Raw genomic sequence first — 19,791 nt, forward strand, 5'->3', positions numbered from 1 at the left:
TGCTTACTCCTCTCTAAAGGAGAAATCTGAAGGTGGTTGTAGACGTCATTTTTCCACACTGACGTGTTCATCTTGTCTTTTTTTTTGCCTTTGTGTTGTATTTAAAAGCTGGTAGGCATTTAAATTTGCCTAGAACTTTCAGAAAGCTGCCTTTATTGTCACGACACAACTTGGGAGTTAGCTTAGGAGTTTATTATGTAATACGGTCCATAATATATCTTATGACTTCTTCCAGATACTAATCTCTTGACTTCTCTTTATTTGTCCTGCAGGTGGCGTTCATCTCAGTCCTTTACTGCAATGAATGACTTGATCAGTTCAGGGTTAATGCTAATCGTGATAGGGGTTGTTTCGTAGTAAACACCTATGCTGTTAGCATTATTCCTGCATCGATCAGCTTACTTCAGTCCCGATCGGTGACGAAACACGAAACGTCAGAGAGCACTCAGAGCTACAGTATATTGGAACACAACACAGCTGACTTTTCTTCTTTTTTTTAATACTATTACAAGCATTGTGTTAATGCTGTTCATGACTGGGGTTGTCAGTGCAGAACCTCACTCCAGCTTGACAGCATTCACACATTCAAACCAGCGGGTGAATGTGTTGCAAATCCACTAAACTACACACTAGTGCAGACAACTTATTTGTCTTTAATACAGTTACAGTATCCTCAGTTTTCATTTCTAATGTTTTTTTCTATTTGTTAAGACATGTACAACAATTTACTATCCATGGCACAGCTGTTAAATAAATGCTCTTCAACAGAGATTGTACAACTTTGTAATTTTTCTAAATTCACATTACCTGCATATAAATAATATTAGAAAACCTTCTAATGTACTGTAGAGCTATGTACTTATTTCTTTTTTCTTTTTTTATTTAGCTACTTTACCATTGACTATTAGCAGGATTGTCCATCAAAAAAACGTGATCACTTGCTTTAAGAGATCTTCTCCAAAGTAATCCTGCTCTACATCTAGGGGCTTGGCAGCACATTGGCTTAGTGGTTAGCAGTGTCGCCTTGGACTTCCAGGTCCTACAGTGGGTTCGATTCTCTCGTTTAGTTTAGGTGCATGGAGTTTGCATGTTCCCACTGTGCTTGGTGGGTTTTCTCCGGGTTCTCCGGTTTCCTTCCACAGTCCAAAGACATACAGATTAGGCTAATTGATGTTTACAAATTGCCACGTTCCCTAGTTGGACTACAGAGGTTCCTAGGTGGGTGGATCTAGAGGATGAATTATTCTAAACAATTACTTCCATTTATTGCTTTTCTGGATTCAGGAACATAAACTGCTTCTGGCCATTCCATGTCAGGCACTGCATCATCACTGGAGAATTCTTCCTCTGCTGGGAGAGCGCCTTCCACCTGTGCAGCCTGGGCACTGCCTTCCACTGTGCAGCCTAAGGCCCATTAGACTCCTCGAATAGCAATCTGATTGCTATTTTGCCAGGGAAGGCAACCTGTAACAAAGGTTTGGCATGGTGACGTATATGTTTAATCCTCAGTTTGTGGTGGTTCCACTCATTTTGGAACAGTCACAGGTTTTTGTTAATCCAAGGTAAATAATATAGTGCTTAAATGTGCATTTCATTAATAATGTTGATGGTGCCGTCACACTATAAAAGGGTAAATATAGCATGGTATTTGCTTGTTTTTTTCTACTTTGATTGCAGCCATAGCCTTGACAAAACTTTGAAACACTAAGATACACACAACAAGGCAGCTATATTCATCAAGTTTAAAGAAGAATAAGTTACCATCCTGTTCATTATGCCATTGTTTGTATGTATAAACTACAAAGTTTTTGGAAAAAGTGAATAATAATGTAATTGCAATTAAACACATACCATGGAGTCAAATCTCACCCGAATACTCTTTAAAAGAAAACATTTAAGAGGATATAAGGCTTTGATTAGGATATTCTGCGCATTTGAAATTCATTTAGATTTCATTCAATATTATTAAGATACAATAGTACGAAACAATTATTAATAGCCTCATCTGACCACTCTCGCTTCTGCATGATCTCTATGAATGGCCAATATTTCACAATACCTTCAAGGGTATGCCAACTTACTATATGAAGAAATCATAATAACCTAATATTTAAATTGTAAGACACCCAAAATAATGTGTATCCCATAATATGTTTCCCATATTCTAATGGTTACTTTCAGCATTATAATGCATCATGCCACAAAGCAAATGTCATGTTTAATTAACTTACAATTATGACATTGAGTTCAATGTGCTTCAATGGCCTCCCCAGTCACCAGATCTGTATCCTACAGTATAGAACAACTTTGGAATGTGGCGTAACGGGAGATTCACAGCATGAAGATTCACCTGATATATCTGCAGTGCTCAGTGAGTGTAGATTACAGGTTTGCATACCAATCTACTCACACGGAATGGTGGTGTTAGCACTGGCCCCTTGCACGTCCAGAGCCCGGGTTCGATTCCCAGACAGGTTCGATTCCCACCTCTGTTTAGATGGAGTTTGCCTGTTCTCACTGTGCTTGGTGGTGTCCAAAGACATACATATTAGGCTCATTGTTGTTCCTCATTGTAGTGTGTGAACAATTGTGTAAGTGTGTTTATGTGTGCCCTGCGATGGATCAACACCCTCCTCGTGACTCGCCTCGTGCCCTCAGTCTCCTGGAATAGCCCCTCACAGCACACAGGCTTAGGTGATATAGACGATTAAGATTTTCGGATCTTATTCACAATGGTAGCTCGGTTTGATTAAGTCACAAATGTGCAATGAACGTGCCTTATGCCTCACCTTCACTCTCATGTTCTTTATCAGTGATTCCCAACCCTGGTCCTGGTAGACTTCCTGCCCTGCACATTGTAGTGTTTTTCTCGGCTTCTAGTACACTGGATATAACTAAATAGCTAATTAACCTCTTTTTTTTATTACACATGGACGTGTTAAAGCAGGGGAAACACTAAAATGTACAGGACACGGGTTAGTCTCAGACCAGGGTTGTAAAGCATTCCTTACATCATCCAGTGTCCAATGCTCTGACAATTGCTATAAGCCCTGTAGCAGTTGACAAACAAAAGTATTAGTACCCCTGTGACTGAGGAAGACAATTGTTAAGTCTTGTGAATCTCTTTGAACATACAATACAGCTCAATGAGCAGTGATGTTTTTTTATGCATACACATATCCAGAATTTGTTTGGTTTGTTTAATAAATCTAATCTACTACCTCCTACTATACTAAGCCTAAATGCTTTTATTATACATGAATAAAAAGGTCACCCTTTTATATTTAATTACAGTGGAACCTCGGATTACGAGCATAATTCGTTCCGTAAGCGGGCTCGTATTCTAAAACACTCATAAATCAAAGCACATTTTCCCACAAGAAATAATGGAAATTAAAATTATTTGTTCCACAGCCCAAAAAAATAAATACATAAAAATAATTAACACAAAATATAAATTAAAAATAAAACAAATTAACCTGCACGTTACCTTAAAAAAAGTAAAAATTTAAATCCCGACAGATGAGTGTTTCCATTTATGCGCACAGACGCTGTGTGTGTGTGTGTGTGTTTTTCTCTCTCCTGCGCTGCTGAGTGTTATGTGTGTGCGCGAGCGTAATTTGACACCGTGCCAGTTGTGTGTGAGTAAAGCACCCCCTCTCTGTTTCACACACACACAGAGAGAGAGAGAGAGAGAAAGAGAGAGAGAGAGAGAGAGAGTGAACCGGCACACACATAACACACACGCTCAAACACTGACACACACTAACGATGAGAGACACACACACACACTGCAGCGCAAAAGAAAAAAACACACACACACACATAACGCACACTCAAACACTGACACAGAGTAAAGGCGAGAGAGAAAGAGAGCGTGTGTGTGTCTGTGTGTGTGTGTGACCGGCGCGGTGTCAAATTATGCACGCACACAGATAACACACACGCTCTGCAGCGCAAGAGAAAGAAACACACACACACACACACACGGATTTATTATACCAGTAAGCAGGGGAGATGAATACCCGCAGCGCCAGAGAGAGAAAAACCGTTGGCTCAGTTGTGATGACGCGATGCTAGGTGTCAAAACAAGAAGCGCATGCGTTATACATGATACTCGGAGCTCGTAAACCACGACAACACTCGTTTTTTAAGTCAAAATTTATTACAAATCTTTGCTCGTCTGCCGGAACACTCATAAACCACGTTACTCGTAATCCGAGGTTCCACTGTATATTATAAAAGCATTTTTTATCAAGAAAACAAGCAAGAACCCCTTGGACATGACAAAAGTCAATCCAGTCATCGGTTGTACACATTAATGCTCAAAGAAAACATTACAACATATGATAATATACAGACTTGTAAAAAAATAAATAAATGAATAAATAAATAAATTATATATATATATATATATATATATATATATATATATATATATTCATTAAAGATGAATTTAGACAGATTTTGGCTAATCAGATACTTCAATAATAAGATACCAATAATAACAGACCTTATTAATGTTAACGTTTAACTTGAGCTCCTTTAGGTGTATTAATACGCTCTTTGGTTCTAAAGTAACAACCTTTTTTTTCAGCTGCGGATACTATTCTAATATGGTTTTCTGGTAAATTTAGACTCATCAGACCGAAGAATACTTTTCTACTGATCGACCGTCCATTCCTTGTGCTTCTTGACCCAAGCTAATCTCTTCTGCTTGCTGTTATTATGAAGTAATGGTTTCTTTGCTGCAATTTTACCATGAAAGTATGACGCAGAAGGTATTCTTTATGGTTGGTCGGAATTGATTAGTAGAGAAGGGACTCTAAAGTGAGTCAGTACAATGTATTTTTTCAAAGAGAGATTATTATAGGGAAAAGCCAACTAGGAAATAGTCAATAAAAAAGAATGATTTAAAGAGAGTCATAAGGAGTCATTTAAAGAGAATCGTTGGCCAATTAGACAAAGTCAAGAGTAAAGAGTTGTTTAAAAAGAGTCTTCTTTTTATTTTTATTATACTTTGTTGTTTAACGGCGGTTGGAATTCAGTAGGTTGGTTACATTACCGCCAACTGTAGGTCCCGTTCTCCCTCATCTTTCAGCCCCTTAAAGCCGGTTTTCCTTCCTTGATCTTGTCTTGACTTGTTCTGTGTCTCGAACTCTTCGTCAGAGAATCATCTGGAATCATACATTTGATTTCCTTAAAAAAAAACTAAACAAAAAAACAGAGAACTGCTCAAATCAAAAACAAAGCATATATGTAATGCGCGTTTCTTCATATATTTATATTGTTTTGTGTATTATTTTATTAACTATTATTTTACTTTTTACCTGAAGAACACGAGCTTACGCAAGCTCAACACGAGGATAACAACTTCACATTCAATAAAAGCAATCATTTAAAATAAATTAGTAACATAAGAACACACAATTTCAGAGTATGTATAATGTATACTTGTATACATGTGAGTATACAAGGTGTTTTTTTGCTTTTTTTTGTATATTATTTTTTACTTTTAACCTTTTTACCTATCCCAGGAGGCTTAGGGCACAAGGCTGGGTACCCCCAGGACAGGGTGCCAATCCATACAATGATAAACCATCAAACAAAAATATAATTTTCAAATCTTGGTTGCTTTGCCAGTGATTAGATTCACAGGAACCAAAGGTTTATTACAATCAGTAAAGCTCAGGGTAATCAGGCAGAGCACAGACACACTGGACAGGGTACTAATCCACCACACAGCAGGGGCACACGACCACTTTAAACTTTAGATATAATATTTTTGCTATTTTTATGTGCAAATTATTATGAACCTTAGACTATATACTCATATATAATTGTTTTGTTAAGTTTCTTATCTTCTTGATTACTTCTCAGTCAAGAGCGTGACTGAGCTCCTAAGCCTTTTAGTAAATCACACACTACCACATACTGGCCATTCACACAACTGCACTCATTAAAATTCCACATTGAGTGTCAATGACAGCCATGACGCAACAAAAGCCAAAGACATTACAGAATAAATGAATCCTTTGAATAATTATGATCCCTGCTTGGACTGCTTTATAGGGTGAATAATCACTCTCACACTGAATCTTTTGAATGAGGACCTTGAATTCACAGAAAGAACTTCTACTGGCTGCTGCCTATACCAGCAGTGCTGCACTGGTCTTCTTTTGGGTGCCACATCTGTGGCGGAAGATCGGAAGCGAGACAGTCACCAGCGGTCCTCTTAAAGATGACTTCTTTCATGGTGAACACTCCTGTATAAAAGTGTATGTAAGAATGAGAATACGGAGACAGAGAAGGAGAGGTAAAAGTATGAGGATATAGAGACAGAGAAAGACAGGAAAGAGGATGAGGATAAGGAGACATAAAGAAAAAAAAGGATGAGAATATGGAGACAGAGAAAGAGAAGAAAGATTGTGAATATAAGGAGACAGAAAGAAGGAAAAGGAGGAAAGGAAAAAGGGAGAAGTAAGAGAAAGAATGAAAGGAGAAAGAGGGAAGAGGAAAAGAATATAGATTATGAGGAGGGTGAGATTAAATAGAAGGTGAAAGTGAACAAGGAGAATAAAGAGAAGGAAAAGAAAAGGTAAGAGAAAAAAAGAGGGGGAATCAGATGCAGAACAGGCCAGAAGACATGGTGGAGAATAAGGGATAAAATAGGTAGGAAAAGGAAAAAGAACCAAGGACGTTATACAGGAAAGAGTGGGGAATACAAAATGGCCTTGATGGCCATTGAATGGCCCCCAATCCTTGATCATTCACCCAGACCGAAAATTTGAAAGGACAAAGTGATGGTGCAATGTTTTTGTCTGCCTACAAGCAGGTGCAGAGAAGAAACCTGGAGATTTTGAAGAAGTGGAAATACTCTGGGCGGCCTGAAGATGTTGTGAAGGTACAAGATGAGGAGGCTCTGCTTGATATTTTGCACCTTGCTAAGGAAGATGGCCTACCAGTCAGTTTTATTCAGAATTTTTTAAAGAATATAATACATAATATTATGAAAAGAATAAGATGGAGACAGAGAAGCAGATGAAAAATGATCATAAATGGTCACTTTATAGACTTCTTTGTCTTTCGCTGTTCCCTTTCAGGGGTCACCAGGGAGAATCATCTGCGTCCATCTAACCCTATCCTCTGCATCCTTTTCCCTCACACCAACTAACTTCATGTCTTATGTCGTTTCTCACTACATCCATAAATCTCCTCTTTGGTCTCTCTAAACCTTTTGTCTGGCAGTTACAACCTCAGCATCCTTCTACCTACATGTTCACAATCTCTTCTCTGAACATGTCCAAACCATTAGCTCTGCTATTATAAAGTGTATTAAAGTAGTAGCAATATAATGCGGTGTAAATAATATAGAATATAGGTAGTATAACAATATATAGTTGTTAGCCAATACCCAAACCCCGGAGACTGGTTGCAGTGCCAGTCCAAAGCCTCGATAAAAATGGAAGGGTTGTGTCAGGAAGGGCATTCAGTGTAAAAAGTTGTTGTGCAGACCGGATGATTGACAGGAGAAGCCAAAAGACCAACAACTAGTTGAACTTATAGTAAACTTATGTATTGTATGTGATATACTTTAGCGAACAAATAACAGCATTTTGACAGCGCAAACAGCATTTGTGGCCTTGCACCTCTAGGGTCCCGGTTCGAGTCCCACCTCAGGTCTGTGTGCATGGAGTTTGCATGTTGCTTGTTGGGTTTCCTCCGGGTACACTGGTTTCCTCCCCCAATCCAAAGACAGAAAGATTAGGCTTATTGGCATTCCCAAATTGCACGTATAGTGTGAATGTACTTGTGAATGCTGACCGGAGGTATAGGAATAAATACAATAATCACCACTGTCCCTTATGGTCACTAGTTGGACTACAATGTAGTAGTGATGGGTCGTTCATGGACGATACGTTCTTTTTTGAACGTGACTTAGAAGAACGAGTACTCTCCGAGAGTGATTTGTTCATTTTCTACTGGGTGCGCATGCGCAAATCATCGCAAAACCCCTGTAGATTATGTACAGGAAACAGAAACGAGCGATTCTTTCTCGATGATTCTTTTACTATGAGTCGTTCGTTTCGTTGTCACGTGACTCCCATAGATGCCATGCAGTGCAATAGATTCAGAAGAATGAACGACTCAGACTGGAAGATGTGAGAGGTGAGCTACTCATTCTGTTTATTATAATATGTCCTTAGCTGCATTGTAATATTTTATAGCCAAAAGTTGTGTATGTAGACGTATTGGGGGTCTTTTTATTGAAAATGCGACAGTTTATTTTATTTCTGATTAAAAAAAAAACGAAATGAACTAAATGACTCCAAAAAAGATCCGTTCCTTTTTCATGAACAAGATTCAAAGAACCGAGTCACTAAAATGATTCAAACTTGTCATCACTACTATGAAGGTTCCTAGATGAATGAATGGATGGAACTCATGACTTAATATTATGATTTAATGTTATGAATTAGGAAGTCATCATTATGACAAAAGATCTTTATTTTTTCTATAAAAGATTTATTTTGTAAATGCAAAGCTCTTTACTACTTTTAAGCAATTTTTTTAAATATAAAATAATAAATATTTTATGAATAAATAAATAAAAGAAATTCCCTTCTTTAGAAGAACGGGTGATTACACGGTGTTGCACAGATATCGAGGCGGAACCTAATTTTCGGTTCCTAGTTTGAACACGGACTTGTTCTAATGAACACACAGCGGGTGTCAGAGCATGGAGTGTGCTATACGCAGTAAATGATTTAGTTATTTAGAGAGGATTGTATAAATATTGTAATTTTATTTAGTCAGTGTTTGTTTGAAGCAGGAACAACATGGCGTGTCGGAGAGTTTGTCAAACAGTGCAGAGCCGTAAGTTTGTCTCTTCCTGTAGTAACGCTGCTGACCTTGGCTGTAGTTAAACAGCATCTCCAACCTGAATGATACAAACCTGATCTTTAATTCAGCTTATATTTCAGTTTGTCTACTGCTTCTAACAATAGACATACATATAATAAAGCTGCTTTGTGATGTTGTCTATTGTTATATGTACACAATGACCACTTGTTTAATATTGAGTAGGTCTTTTTCTCCCTGAAGTTGATAGGTTGGAAGCAGAATAAATTAGGATTTGAGTGACTTTGGTAAGGGACAAATTGTGATGGCTAGGTGACTGGGTCAGAGCAAGTCCAAAACTGCAGGTCTTGTGGGATGTTCCTGGTCTGCAGTGGCCAGGACATACCAAAAAGTGATCCAAGCAAGGAAAACTGAAGAATTGATGACAGGGCCATAGGTGACCAAGGCTCACTGATGCACATGGGGAGTGAAACCTGGCCCGTGTAGTTCCGATCCAATAGAAGCGCTAGTGTAGATCAAATTGATGAAAAAGTTAATGCAGGTTGTGATAGAGAGGAGTCAGAACACACTGTGCATCACTGTTACGGTGGCAGAGGGGGACCTACTTAATATTTGCCAGGGGGTCATAATGTTATGGCTGATCAGTGGGATGGCCTTCATGAGAGCCAGTTTCATTATGGTGCTTGACGGGTTTTGCAAATGCACTTGACAATACTGTTCTTGCAAGAACTATTACAGAAAGGCTGACCTCTGTGTCTTAAAATAACAACTAACTGTTGTTTTTGTTGTTGTTACGTAATTACCTAATTCCATATATTTTTTTTAGTTTTGAAATCCCCAGTATTGTTGTAGGATGTAGAAAATAAATCACTAAACAAAAACAAAGAAATTTGCAAATGACTCCAAACTTTTGAACGGTAGTGTAATGTAGGTTTAGAATGCTATTGAGCAACTTGAAGCGGATGGTGACAAGGAAAAGCTCCAAAAGTATTTTTTGATCAAAATGATTTCGTGTGGTTGCACGACACACAGTAAAAGGATTAGTCAGTTATATGAAGGCATTTGTTCTCGCTAAAAGACTAGGGATGGGATGTTGTGCTTTTTTAAATATATTTTAATATGATTCGATCCATGATATAGTGCTCACAATTTGATATAGTCACATACTGTACATAAATAGAACAAATCTGTCAAAATGCATCATCTTGCTCTGGTAGATCAGTTTATAACTAACTGTATACTAACTATAATCTGTATTTTTACACAAATTTCATCCTCTGTTGTATAGCTTGTTTACATTTTGCAGTATTTATAAGTATTTATGTATTTATTACTTATGATGTAATAGACTGAGGTCTATAGCTTTTTTATTATTATGATGATAATGATGACTATTAGTAAAGAATATTGATTACATAATTTGACTTATTTAGCCTGCACTAAAATTGTAATTTAAGTTATAATTTAAGATGGACAGCATGGTTTGCTTTCGTTTCGATATACTTATATAGTGATAATAAAGAATCACGAAACGATTTAAGGTTCAACCACAGCATTGTATTACTGCAGAATACTTGCACTTTATTCCCTTTTTAGTAGTTTGGTTATGTAAACAAAAAACATTGATATACAGTATGTAGCAAAGTGCAAATAATATATTTTACGAAACCATGATTGTTTTTAATATTTTTTAATATGCTTTTTCTGTGTCTTACTAAATCACATACATGTCATGTTGTACTATTTGAGTCCTTTTGTGAAATTATTATTAGTTTACGTGTGTGGATTTTGATTTGTTCCAGGTTTGGCATCAAGTGTGGCAGCTGAGCGTCTTTCTGCCTCTGAACTGCGCACTTGGCGTAGTACCCTGTTCTCCAAAGAGCAAGCTCGTCAGCGTTCACTGTATTCTCGCGTTGAGAAGATCGAGGTGAACATGGAAGCCCCGGGGCTGCAGGGAACAATCCTGGTGATGAACAAGGGTGTGTCCACGCCATATAGCTGTACAAGACGTGAGTAAAATAAAAAAGATTTTGTAAATTGTCAATAATGTATGTTAAATAACTCTACTTCTTTAATAAATTCTCATCACATGAGTGTTGGCCATAAGTGCCGATTAGGTATTGGGCTGGGATGGAAACCTGCAGCCATTGATGGACCTTTTGTTTAGTCACCTGTCAATTCTAAACCTCTAGCCTGATCTTCCCTATTGGACAACCCTAATCAAGCCTCATCTGAGTCACATATCTCCTACCAGAGCACATTTTTATATTCTGCTTATGCTGCACGTTTGTACTAAAGCACTATCTTTCTTCTTCCATACACATTTGGTTACTGATGCCCATGATTAGCTGGTGCTACAGTGAACACTGATGCCATCTCTCTCCCACACTATCTTGAGCACTCTTGACTCTTGACCACATAATTGTGAGGGATTATAAAGATTCAAACTCACAATGTCTTACATTGCATTGTTCCTTCATCTCTCATGTTTTAAATTTCATTGTCTTGTTTTATTTTAAATAGTGCTAGCTGTAATGTGTTTAGACATTTGAAGGAATTTAAGGGGTTGTGCAATAACATGGTTGCTTCTTTACTTTAGACTAGGCAAGTTGAGAAGGTAAATGATATGATTTCATAGTTTACAGGCAAATCTAGTCATGGTTTCCTAAACAAGTGGTGCAGAAAATTTCATGAAATGATAAAAGTTAGATTTTCTGTATTTTTTTTTTTTTTTTTTGGCCTTTTTGTCACATTCTTTCACAGTGATATCTGACATGATTTCCCAAAAAAAGTTAGATTAAATGTATTCGGTTAAGATTTGTATTCAATTAACCAATGGTATACAAAATACAGAATTTCTACTTTGTGGACAAAAAAGCATGGAGAAATCATGACCTAGCGATCCCAGTGACCTGTGATGCAATTAGCTTTGCCATCCTTTAATATCATACGGAATGCGAAGAGACTCAAAGGATAGCAGCAGTTAAGAAAGTTCACAGTACAGGTTGTCCCGTACTTACGAATGAGTTCCATTCTGGGAGCACGTTCGTAAGTCGGATTTGTTTTTAAGTGAGTCTTGTACAGCTTTGACATGAATATACGATATTAAAACATACCAATCCACTTGACTAAATCCGTCCCCTGTCCATGCTCGTAGTGCAGAAACCTTGCTAACTAAGTTGCAAACTAAGTTACTCGCTGAGTTACAAGGTTTTACTGGTATATGAAATGTTGTTCCTGTTCCTGTGCCTTTAAATCGCGAGGGGAATCCTGGACACTTTTGTTATTAGAGCTGTTTTCCACTGTATGAGCCTGTGAACTCTGTTTTGTTGAGCATTTTCCGAAAGGATTATTTACCAGTGGGACAGCTTTACAGGACAGACATTTTTTTGTCATTGTGCTCCCAGGCTTGATTTATTGATTCAAACCAATTAGACCTACTCATTGCACGCCATACTCGCACACATACAATATACCAGACATTTTATACATGCACTTACACCCTGAAAATAATTTATAAAATTGTAAATATTTGTATCTGTTGCACTGCAGTGTCTATATTTTGTGTACAATACACGTGAGCTACTTCCGTGATTTGTTTGCGATTCATTTGCATCTGCGGAAATTCGAACGTTCGGTCAGGGACTACCTGTAATTGAGACTTTTTGTTTCTGAAATATACGTAGTTTTGGATGCTGCATGAGTCTAAATAAGTTAATTTTAATAATAATGACAAGGAGGTCAGTGTTGTGGTACATAGAACAGTTTTGGGCTTTTGTCACACTGTGTAGGTAGTGGAATCAATTGCAAGAAATTTACTGAAAAAAGACAATCGAGTGTTTGATGTTTTGTGATTTCTTAAAATTTTTCTTTCATCTCTTCATTCAGATTTGACTGAGTGGCACGTAACGAGTGCTGCTCTCGCCTTGGTGGACGGAGAGCTGTGGCACATGCATCGCCCGCTCACTCGCTCCTGCTCGCTCACACTGCTAACATTCAAAGATGCCAATCCTCAGCTCGTTAACCAGGTACTCAAACTCTACTGACATGTTAAACGATTGAATCACTGAGACACAGCAATTTTTTTTTTTGCATTATCGATAGTCTTTGTGTTTCAGGCGTATTGGCGCTCCTGTGCAGCCTTGCTGGGCCAAGTGCTTGACAACGCCTTTAAAGAGGAGTACAGTGTGGAGCTGCTGAAGATTCCTGAAGTTCCTGGTACATCGCTAAGGCTAGGGCATAAACACAGTACACACAGCAGACAACAGACAAGGGCTTCAACAACTTATCGACAAATAAATTAAAATTAATGCCGCCCTTTAAAATGATGAGCTGGTGATTTGTGTAAAATTCTCTTAAATGCCTATTTGGCAAAAAAAAAAAAAAAAACTACAGTGGGAAATGTTTTATTTTTGTAGTTATGCTGAAAATATGTTGAATGAATGTTAAAGGATATTTGATCTAAGTGTGTCATAATTAGGTGTCATTTAGTGCCAATTAATGGGTGCCAATAATTGTAAACTATCTATATCAGGCTATTTAGAATACTGTATGTTTCTTTGTTATAGGCAAATGAAACAAACTATAATCTATCAAGTGTAAATAAGGATTACATGTCGGTTGGTAATACCAGCTTAATGCTATCTTTGCTGTTTTGCTGTCTTTAGTGACCTCTGGTGCCTTCTGCTGTGATGTGGTGCTGGATCCTCAGCTAGATTCCTGGATCCCATCTGAGGTAATGAAGTCAGCTTATTGCCATTTTATTCGATGGCATGTTTAAAAGATAAGGCTTTTGTTAATATAAACTTACATACAGTGTCAATGCAAGTGGGAATGACATCAACACTCTTAGCTACACTGGGAAATCCCTTCCACGTAGCTGTTATGGACTAATGATTAAACCCGTTTTTTTGTTTTTTGCCCCACAGGAGAGCCTGCGCTCATTTACTCGTGAAGCTCATCAGTTCATTCTTAAAGATTTACCCTGGGAGCCTCTGGAGGTGACGCCCCCTGTAGCATTGGAGATCTTCTCCCATAGCAGGTACCTCTTCCTTTCTGACTGAAATGGTCAGAAAGGTCCTTTCTACTGGTATGTAGTAATAATACAAGGTGCGTTCAAAGTCAAACCAGGACTTGCGATAACATTTCTAGTGAATAAAGCCATTAAACCGATTAAGTATGTCCGTAAATGACGATCCCTGACGAGGAGGTTCAGAGCCCACTGAAGTTGTTTCTATGAAAATCCAGCAAGTGGAATGCCTGAAAATCGGAAGTCGATGGATAACTTGTCATCAACATGCCGCATCTGTCTATGGGAATTGTATACGCGATCATTCGTCACACCACTTGCACTGTGCAGGAACTCGGCTGGAAGTTATTGCCACATCCCCTCTAAACCTTTTCCACCAGCCATTAAAGGAGTTCCTGGGAGGCCAGTGCTTCAGACATAAAGCAGACAGTACGCTCATGGCTTCAGGGTACTGAGAAAACTTTCTACATTGATTGAATCAGATAAGTGGGATAAGTGCATTAGTGTAGCAGGGGGTTATATAGAGAAATAAATTGAGTTTTTACTTTCATAACCGTGTTCTGTTATTCTGCACAATAAAAAGTCCCGATTTGACCTGAACACGCCTTAAGGATAGTTATTGAGGAATGGAAGAACTTATCATAATTTAGATATTTTGTAACTTGGCATGGCATTAGGCTGTAGTTACAAGTTTAAGATTATCTTAATTACCTTCGTGATGATTCATCATACTTTTCCAAATAACAGCTTGTAACGAGCAGAATATTTAAATAAACCGAGTTACACTAAAACAATGGATCTTTATCTTAGTGCCTGCAATGCTTTAAAACCTGTGAGCAAGAACGACACCACAACGAACAATCAGCAAAAACCAACAGTGTATTATACAAAAGAAACTAACCAAAAAGGTGCACCAAAACCAACAAATAAACAATATTTACAAAATATATACTATATAACTAATGAAGGGTGTGAGTGGATTAAATGTCCAAAGTCCTGGTTATTGAAACAGTGTGCGTTTTCACGATGGGCGGAGCTAAGGACATAGCGGAACTTGTATACATGGACATAGCCACTTGTGCCCATACTGATGATGTTGCGTCTCTGGCGGACTGTACATAGGTTGACCTATTGCCAGACGTCCTTGCGAACGGACGGCCACCAGAACGGAGGGCCACCAGACGTCGTCTAGTAGCCCCAACAGGGTTTTTAGACTCCCCCTGTGTCCATTCGATGGGTGTTCATTGTGGTAGTGCAAGAACTGCTGGGTTAAAGATTGCGGGATCACCAATTGGAGTCTTTCCAGGCTTTATAGGAGCTCTACGATATAGCGCTCCCTGGTGTTGTTCAAAGGTACTCCTTTGGACTAATGTCTTTCTAGGGTACTCTCCAGTGGCCATTTGAGCTGTCTGATTGTCGCCCTGCTGGGCTTTTGATATCTCCCAGAGGTCACTTGGCAGGACTAATGGAAACTTGGTAAGTGGTGGAAGGTCTGCCTTTGGTGTCAGCGCATAGTAGAGATGAGAGGCAGCGGAGTGGGGCTGTATAATGGAGAGTCCAGCTAGGTGTAGTGTTCTGTGAGTCCTTTCTTTACCTCCTCCTTGCTGTCTTTCGCTCCTACGCTCCTAATCGTTCCCACCTCCCTCCCAACTGCTAAATCTACAGAATCATCCTGTACATAACTGGTAACTGAGTCGGCCCTACCAACCCCACTAGCGTTAGCATTATTGTTAACGTTAGCCATGATAGCGTCCATCTTGATCTGCAAAGCCACACCACACTGGAAAATGCACACAAACAGATTCCCCGTACGGGCCACCAATATGTATGTACCACTAACTACAGATTTTCAGCCAAGGCATTGGACTACGGTTCGGAAGATCCCAGGTTCCAACCCCACAACCACCAAGTTGCCACTGTTGCCACCCTCAACTGCTCAGATGTATAATGAGATAAAAATGTAAGTCGCTCTGGATAAGAGCGTCTGCCAAATGCCTAAATGTAAATGAGTTGCTGAAGTTAACGGCTGCATTGCCCCACACCACGTCTAACATCCTGGAAAAAACATCTATAGAAAGACACAAAATTTAATTATGTTATGACACGCCCTTCAAATCTAGAGCTTACCGAGTTTCCCCCCTAAAGTAAAAAGATCATGGGTGATCAGGTAGACAAGATGCAACGATTCCTTGATCTCGCTGGATGGTACCATAAGTACCACCAGTAACATGCACCAATTATCCCAAGCCCAACAGCAGGATAGTATGATAGCCCAACTACTTATTTACATTTTATAAAGCAGGGATTTTAATGGCTGATGAAGATTAATGGCTGATGAAGCTCACCTGCGCCAGGAAATAAGCCCAATAGGTTTTAGTTTGTTCCATTGACAGTGTTTTTGGTTCCGGGGTTGAGCTCTCGCGAGCATGTGCGGCTGCAGCGTGAGGGAATCCCGATGGTGTGTTGGGTCATGTGACCCGACATAAAGATGGATCCGGCAAACAGGTCGGTGTGGAGAGTATGAGGAGACAGCGCTGTGTTTACCCATAGAGAAAGAGTGATTTCCATGGATAATCCTGTTGTACTGGATTTATCATTACCGAACTTAGTCACTAAACCTTTTGCTCTGTTTTCGTGCTCCGGGACTGAATTCATCATACCAGTGAGACCGAGCCATCTCTCCTGCCACACACATGCAAATACACGCAACAATAATCCGGACGTTGGACATTTTCTTCCATCCACACATTTTCTTTCATCCACACACATCCATTTAATTATATTTTGTATATATTGTGTTTTTTGGTGCACTGTTTTGGTTTGTTTTTGTCACTTAATACACTTTGGGTTTTTGGTAAATTGACGTTGTTTGTCTTTTTTTGTTATGCTAGGGTATACCACACCGGAAGTTCGATTCTAGATCCTGTATCACATAAAACATAACATAAAGTTTTCATAACAAAGCTGTTCGTTACCAACAATAATATTTTTAATCGTTCTTCTTTAATTATTTTATACCATGCAGATATAAACAAGAGGAGGTGGAAGAAATGGCTGCTAATTGCCCCAGTGGCACAGTTTCATTGTACAGGTGAGTACACAATTACACAAATACACATTATCCACTAGACAATCCCGGTTTGGATCTATGTTCAAAAATCAATAGAAATCTTAATAAAACACATGCAGAGAAGATCAAAAAAGCTTTTAATGGAAGCACAAGATATGGAGGATATTTGTAAGAACCTTGTTTTTGTTTTTCAGGTGTGGGGAGCATGTAAGTCTGTCAAAAGGCCCTCTGGTGGCCAGAACAGGTCTGTGCTCTCAGTATGAAGTAACAGCACTGCACACACTGGGAGAAGGACAGTGGGGTTTACAGCGCCGAGCACAGGGACTCTCACTTCCCCTGAACCTCACGGTACGGTAATAATGCTTAAGCTGTTTGTGTGGAAAAGAGTAAAAAACATGTACTAAAAAGTAAAAAATGAACAGAATTCAGAAAAATAAATAACATACTATTGCATGCAGTATTAAGGAATGCATTATGCACAAAAACAAAACAATATAAACAAACTACTAACTAAACTAAATCAGACTGAAGTAGTACAGTTTTGTTATTTGTGCAGTGTACCAGTATATGATTACACCATAAAATTAGTTTCGACACCCCTGTTATAGTTTTATATAAAATATTTTTTACAAATCTATATCTGTGAAAACAGCATTTGTATTTGCTCTCTTAAACTACTGGATAAGCCCCTAAACTATGTTTTAAACATTAATATAAAGTATTTAAGAATTAGATTGAGCAGAGCTGCTTCATATTTGTATTTTTTTTCTCCAGGCTCATCACACAGTGTGGAAGAAGCTGAGGAAAAGAGCTGAGAAATTGGTAAGACTCGACTAAACTGGTCCTTTTGATCATTTCACTTTGTACTGCGATGTGTTGGATAGAGTGTAACATAGTCAACTTCTCTTTCTTCCAGGTGGAGATTCCCTCATCTGCTGCCAGTAACCCTGTGATCACGCCCCCACCTCCAAAAGCCATTCCTCCATCTTCCTAACACTGACCTGCAACCAATCATATGCATATAAAATACTGTTTCTGTATATTGTTGAATAAAACACGCACTAGTGGTATTTTGGCGTATTTATTGAAAGTTGCCAGGTGTAAGATTTTGGAATATTATTTTCTCTAGTAGAAATATGCTATTGCACACTTGTGAAAAAAATATTTGACATTGAATTAATCGCCACAAATACTGAGTATTACCTTAAACAAGAGCTTGCATTTTATATATAGACACCTGGTTAGATCTGACCATGATGACCTGATCAAACAGCAATGCTTTTGTATTTTGTGCTACATTGGCTTTTCTGTGAGATGCTGCCCACAATCCAGTCACCATTTTCCTTATATATGACGTAGTTGGTTGGTGATCAGTGTTGATGGTATGGCTGTCAGTTATATATTCCACAGATGACAAATCTATCATCACTAATCAGTAAAAGCCAAAGATTTGTGAGTGTTATATACACATAAAGTACACAACTAGGTACAGGCTATTTTATATACACTGATGTGCCATAACATTAAAATCACCTGGGAATTGCAGTATGTTCCCCTTGAGGCGTGATGTTAGTGGCAGATTCTTTGAGTACTGAGAGTTGGGGTGGGGCCTCCATGGATCAGATTTGTTTGTCCAGGACATCCCATGGGCGTGTGATTGGATTGAGATGTGGGGAATTTGGAGGCCAGATCAACAACTTTGAACTCCCTGTGAAGCCCCAAGCTGTAGTTCACTCTGTGTTCTGATATCTTTCTATCCCTAGCGAGCATTATTTTTCAACAATTTGTGCTTCATTTCTGTGGGTCCAGAAGAGACAGGCTTGTCTTTGGTCTCCACATGCCTTGAAGCCCATGATCCTGAAATCAATTTACTGGGTATATTAATGTCATATCTATGCTGATGACGTAGGAACTTTTTGCCACAAAGCATCAGGTCAAACATTTGTTTTACCTGTTCAGCATGTCCATACTGAACTTTTTCAGAGTCTCGTTTTATTGATTCCCTGATTGGTTGCTACTGTAGCTTTTGCTCCTCAATGTTTGTCAAACGTATTTCATGCCTAAAAATAGGGCTTGATCATGTTTAACATGTCTGTACAAATTCACACCAGTTACAGCATAATTCAAATGACAGAAATATCAGGATAACTCAGTCATTCAAAAACTTCATGTTAGATGTCTGAGAACTGGCCCTTTTTTCCCCTCTATACACTGCAGCTCTAGAGCATGTGTCTATACAGTGAGCAGCTGTTGTGAAGGTTAGAGGAGGTTTCCAGTGTGAGCTCATATACCTCGCATCTGTAACACATGAATCTTGTACTAAAAAAAGATCAGAAAAAAAGAAAAAACATTTACTTGAAGCTAAATCATGTCAGACATTTAAAATATGAGACTACAGAAAGGATGAAGTCATATCTGACCACACAAGCAAGACTCATGTTTGAGCTTAAGATTCTCTCAGTGTTTGAGTCTCATCGGGTCTGACTGCTCACTAAAAGAAGTTTAGTTTCAGAAAATCTTTACCGGCTTCAATTCAGGATTTAGAAGTTGGATTATGTAGAAAGAGGGAGAAGAGGTGAGGTTGAGGGAAATAGACAAGCTGGCCTGTTAGCTCACTGAACCAGGGGATATTGTCACCTCTCACCTTGGTGTGTTTGGTCACCATGATGTGATGTGAAAAAATAAATAAGACTGAGACTTGTGTATATTCACAAAATTGTCAAAATGTGTATGAATCAAAATGATAAGACTGTTCCTGATGAGCAAGCCGAGAACGACGGCGACAGTGGCAAGGAAAAACTCCCTGAGATGGTAATAGGAAGAAACCTTG

At 38.6% G+C, this 19,791-nt stretch overlaps 1 protein-coding gene across 1 annotated transcript; it reads left to right on the forward strand.

Moving 5' to 3' along the window:
- Positions 1-8,708: 8,708 nt before the first annotated feature.
- mrpl39 (mitochondrial ribosomal protein L39) lies at positions 8,709-18,031 on the forward strand. The gene is made up of 10 exons (XM_053477302.1): positions 8,709-8,877; positions 10,665-10,871; positions 12,751-12,890; positions 12,981-13,080; positions 13,530-13,597; positions 13,791-13,903; positions 16,917-16,982; positions 17,156-17,309; positions 17,736-17,783; positions 17,878-18,031. Exons 1-10 carry the CDS (start codon positions 8,841-8,843, stop codon positions 17,953-17,955), a joined length of 1,011 nt encoding a protein of 336 aa, XP_053333277.1. The 5' UTR covers positions 8,709-8,840; the 3' UTR covers positions 17,956-18,031.
- The last annotated feature ends 1,760 nt before the right edge of the window (positions 18,032-19,791 follow it).

The sequence above is a fragment of the Clarias gariepinus genome, chromosome 18, assembly GCF_024256425.1.
Source record: "Clarias gariepinus isolate MV-2021 ecotype Netherlands chromosome 18, CGAR_prim_01v2, whole genome shotgun sequence".
Classification (NCBI taxonomy): Eukaryota; Metazoa; Chordata; class Actinopteri; order Siluriformes; family Clariidae; genus Clarias; species Clarias gariepinus.

What these genes read in the sequence shown, in the direction of transcription:
- mrpl39 (XM_053477302.1), top strand. Translation starts at nt 8,841, where the DNA reads ATGGCGTGTCGGAGAGTTTGTCAAACAGTGCAGAGCC. An exon ending in TTGTCAAACAGTGCAGAGCC is followed by an intron (nt 8,878 to 10,664) that starts GTAAGTTTGTCT and finishes GATTTGTTCCAG; the next exon opens with GTTTGGCATCAAGTGTGGCA. An exon ending in GGAAAAGAGCTGAGAAATTG is followed by an intron (nt 17,784 to 17,877) that starts GTAAGACTCGAC and finishes TCTTTCTTCCAG; the next exon opens with GTGGAGATTCCCTCATCTGC.